This window comes from Montipora capricornis, chromosome 3, assembly GCF_036669925.1.
Source record: "Montipora capricornis isolate CH-2021 chromosome 3, ASM3666992v2, whole genome shotgun sequence".
NCBI lineage: Eukaryota > Metazoa > Cnidaria > Anthozoa > Scleractinia > Acroporidae > Montipora > Montipora capricornis.
Window position 1 is genome coordinate 20,136,826 of NC_090885.1, and position 5,000 is coordinate 20,141,825.

Genomic DNA, 5,000 nt, shown 5'->3' on the forward strand with positions numbered 1-5,000 from the left:
ATTTTGGAAATTAGGTGGTTTCTTCCTGGCACAATTTAATATTGATCCTAGGTGACGTCTTCGTTATGGGCATGTACATTTTATTATTGCTGTCGTTTGTATTGTACATTGTGTTGCACATTTGTGGCTTAAATGCGTGCAGTTTTGGAGCATGAAGCGTTGTTACATGTAATTACCATCTTCAGCAAGTCACTGTGAAAAGGTTAAATACACATGTATGTGTTTATTACTCGGTGAAGTCAGCAAAACAGTTACGTTGTTCAGATTTTTGTCATGATCACAGTGCGCATGCAAGGAGGATACTGCAAAAGTCCATAAGACAGTCCTGAACACTATACACATGTACAGTGTCAATAAAGGTCCATTTGTAAACTGTTAGCAACCCTCTCTCTTTTGTAGCTCACCTGACCACGAGCCTCTGTTTTACGTCCATCCTGAGGAGGAAATTGATGTGTCTGTGGATGAAATCTACACTGATCTTGAGACAAGAGAATCTGCCCATTCAGATGTGAGCTCCACTGGAATAATCTCAAGTCTCAGCAGTCATGGCTCCCCTGAGGCAACAACCCAAGTGGATAATAATGAAACTTTTGACAGGGCTGAAAATTTTTGTGAGCCAATTTACCCAGGACCAAGGGATGCTACAGGTGCTGCTGGTGAATTAGATGTTAAAATGGGACAATTAAATGTTCAGGACGAACAAGAAGGTAAATATTATTGCAGTCAAAGAACTTTATACTACATGTACTATAAGTCACTGCAGTCGTTTCAGTTTAAATCTGTTGTGCAAGTTCTGTCTACGTGTACATGTAATTACAAGAAATAACAGCATTAGGTTCTGCAGAAGAATGAAGTCTTGTTGCAAATTATGCTGAAGAATAGTTACATAGAACATTATGTTAGGCAATAGCATAATACATGTAGCATAATAAATTTCAGGCATTATGGCAAATGAAAAATTTTACTCACACTTAGTCTAAGTTTACCTGAATTTATCAATTTTTCAAATGCTTCATGTTCATGTTATGTATGTAGAGGTTCAAATTTTTGCGTGGTTCAAAATTTTTTAAACCAGTTCAATTTTGATTTTCCTTTATTTCAGATTATGATAATGAATATTAGACAAAGAAAAATCAAAATTAAAGTGTAAAGCTTAACATTTAAATGTGTAGATCTGTTTCCTTTGGTGAAAATAACTGTTTCTGCTTTTTTTTTAGAGGCTCGTAAAACAAGGGCTGAGAGTGTAAAAGAAATCAATAGAGAAACAACAGGGGAAGGTGGGTGAAAGCTGCCATACATTTTGTTGGAATTATGCTATTTATTTGTTGTCTTTAGTTGAAAACATGTTGATCAGTGCAGGGCCCTTAATTTTAAAATTTTCTGCTATAGGATTTTTTGCTATGCTTCGATCCTTGCTTTGTGTAACTAGTTAAAGTGCCCCTGTGACCCAAAAATCAATTCTTATTCTTATTTTTCTTTGGATTTCAAAACTGTTAACTAAGTGACCAACGTTTTAAACCTTGTTTTTAAAAAAGACACCTGTTTATTTTAACTGGAATTTTCCAATTTAATGGTCCGCAATTACTAACTTTAAGATCTTGAGAGAGCTGGATAGAGGAGAAAATGATGTCAAAAGCTCACTAGTTTAAGAATGCAATGCGTGTATGTTGCAGGTTATTTTGTTCCTTAGGTAAATTGGAACCAAACTAGGTTTTTTGTTTCAACGTAAATTAAAGTGTTTCAACCTTGGTCAGTTTGGGGCAGGTACAAAACACAGGTCACAGGTCATTGTTTTATCAATACAGATACTAATAGTATGATCCTTAATCATTCATTTAAGCTAACCTTAAGCCTAATTACCCCTAAACAAAAGTTTTTAGGCCTAATGTTAGCATTTTATAAATAGTTATGGCTGTTTCTGTATTGGTAAAACAATGACCTGTCACCTGCGTTTTGTACCTGCCTCAAACTGGCTTCGGTTGAAACAACTTGATCTAGGTTGAAAAAAGTCGACATAGGTTGAAACAAAAATTAATGACTTGTTTGGTTGCAATTTTACCTAAGGAATAAAATGACCTGCAACATTTACGCCCGTAGACATAATATGCAGCACAGGAGTTTTGGGCTTCCAGACTTTTAAACTCGCTTAGCATATATAATAAGCTGCATTCGCGTGCTGAAATTTTAAGCTACAGTGAGCCTTTGACATTACTTTTCCTTGGATCCAACCCTCTGAGGTCCAATTGGTCAGTTTTGAGCGTAAGTAATGGCGGACTGTGAAATCCACTCACAGTAAACGGCCTTTGCCTAAAAATCAAAGCACTCAATTTTGCCAGATGTTAAGCAAACACACTTTCAAAATCTGAAAAAAAGACAGTATCACAGTGGCACTTTAAAACTGCATTTGAAGGTACATGTATTTGAAGAGTCCTTTGGTGATGGAGCTGGCTTGGTGCAGTGACAAGAATCCTAACGCTCCACCAAAGTGTCCTGTGCCCCTTTTCCAGTATTTGACTCTAGTTTGTTGGTTTTCTACTCAGATTTGCTCACAACAGATGCATAACGATTTTGTGCCAGTCTGAGAGTGTCCCCTTTCTCTTTTCCCCAACTTCAACATCACTTTCGTCTGGGAATTCATACAAATCACATTATTCAGAAATAATTCTCCTTTAACCAGTAACATTTTACCTCACCAGAAAATAATGTTACCCCTTACACTTAACGGCATTCTGATTTCTACAACTACATGTAGGTAGCATAAACTGAATGCTTAGACTTAAAGAGCCACTTTCAAATTGTGGTGAATATCTAAATTTGTCATGCATCTACTTTAATTACATTTTTTTGTATGCTCTTCTCTTCCCTAAGAGGATCTTTCGTACATGTGTAGGTCCTATGTTTTTCCCTCTTTCTTAATGATTTGGTTTCTCCAGTAATATTAATACAGCAGATAATTATTATTTTTCTTTAATACTAGGCTACATGTATGTCAGCTTTAGACTTTGATCAAGTGAACATTATTGTGTACTTTTGTATTTCTGATTTTCAGATGTAAATGATGCCAAGTGGATTCTCCACAAAAAGCATGTGTTTGTTTTTAGTGAGGCTGGCAAACCTATTTACTCAAGGTATCTCAGTGTTTAATACTGTTGACTGAAGCTTTTATTTAATGCACTTTTGATTGAGCGGAGGGGGAGATGTTTCAACATAGTTCTACGAGGAAGTTTTAGAGACATAGGATTAAAGTACAAAATGAGTGGTCTTTCAGTTTCAAAAATATGGAAGATGAGTTTTGTCAAACATGAAACTGAAAATTAATTCCATCATCACACAGCTAAGGGTACTGTAACTGCTGATCAAAAGCAGGCGTTCAGTATCATACATGGCAAAGCTGGATACTTCGAGGTAGTGTAAAGACTTGCACGCTTAGCCAAGAAGAAAATAAAAATGTCATACGCTTGCGAGGCAGTTGTTCATTGGAATCGATAGAGAAGTCTCACTCCAATGAGAAGTTGAGTTTTTATCCCTTGTTTTTGTTTTGGTTGACGTAAATTCAAAGACAAATTCTCTGCGAAAATTATATGAATCGTCAACATGCCAATGTCAGTCGTGGAGAACGAATAAACAGTTACTGTTTCATTTAGTAATCAAAATGATTTCAAGTACAGTAATGTTGCAAATATGTATGTATGTAAAAGAAAACATTTGACATCTCTTCTTGTTTGTTATTATCGGTCGTTGTGGAACATTGAAGGCGGGACAAAATGTCTTCCATATGTGTGAAACTGTAAGACCACTCATTTTCTACTTTAATCCTATATCTCTAAAACGTCCCTGGTAGAACTCTGTTGAAACATCTCCCCCTCCGTTCAACCATCAGTGACCACATATCATTTCCAAATGGTGGAAAGTTCTTCGTACACATTCATCTCATTCCGCGGTTTGTTTCTTTATTTTGCCACGGCCTTGCTCATTTCAAGAATGACAAGTCACACATCGGGGTGCTTCAAATGGTCACATGAGCAAGTCGAAATTCAAATGCGATCGATCATTTTTATCGGAGTGCAAACAGTTTAGTGATTTTGGTAGTAATTGTTACAGATGATGTTGTTTCATCTTAGCTGTGCCTTCCATGTGTCACTAAGTTATGATTTTGATGATGACAAGAAATAACCATTGAATTGTAAATTGAAAATTAACAGCATGTTTTCCTATACAATATTATTTGCTTTTCTTATTATCATAAGTGATTTTATGAATTGTAGTTTGTGAATAATAAAAGATTTCTTTATTCATGTGCTAGATATGGTAATGAGGACAAACTTGCAACTTTAATGGGAGTTATGCAAGCTTTAGTGTCATTTGTTCAAGTTGGAAAAAATACAATAAGGTACAAGATAAACCATTTCTATTTGTTGCACTTCAATTCCATGTAAGGTTACCGTAGTTAACAACAAAGTAGGGTGGTATTCACCACAATTTTGAAGACTGGAGTGTGTCAAGCACCATATTATTATAGTAGTTTTCCTCCTCGTTTCTGAATTCCACTGATTGCACATTTTAACAGGAGCCGCAGGGCCCAGTTGTTTGTAAGCTGATTAACACCAATTTGCAATCTGTAGATATACCGGTCGAGGTACCAATCAAGGCCTTGCATTTCTAAAAAATCTTCAATGAACGATTTGATTTTATGCTGAAGGACATAAAAAGTATGGCTGAAAATATTGAAGGCTACAAAATAATCTTGTGGAAACGTTTTTGATTGGCAAATAACTGAACAAAAAAACTACAGTAAACTGTAATCCGGAAGTCGCTTTTACGACAACTGGGCCCTGGATGCACAAGGCACACTGGGTCTGACAGGTGGGTTGACATAACTGTCATGAATAAGAACATCATACTGTCCACTGGAGTCCACTGCAACCATCCATGATCCTTCACTCAACCAGATGCAGTTGTTGATTGTTAACAAACATAATAAATTACAGTGATGCATTCTT

The 5,000-nt window shown here is 36.1% G+C and overlaps 1 protein-coding gene across 1 annotated transcript in view; it reads left to right on the forward strand.

Annotated features, from left to right (window-relative positions):
- LOC138040858 (vacuolar fusion protein MON1 homolog A-like) overlaps positions 1-5,000 on the forward strand; it is a 23,917-nt gene that overhangs the window by 5,244 nt on the left and 13,673 nt on the right. Inside the window, exons 2-5 of the mRNA XM_068886556.1 lie at positions 400-707; positions 1,218-1,277; positions 3,050-3,128; positions 4,304-4,390. Coding sequence (XP_068742657.1) covers positions 400-707; positions 1,218-1,277; positions 3,050-3,128; positions 4,304-4,390 — 534 coding nt within the window. The remainder of the gene's footprint in view (positions 1-399; positions 708-1,217; positions 1,278-3,049; positions 3,129-4,303; positions 4,391-5,000) is intronic.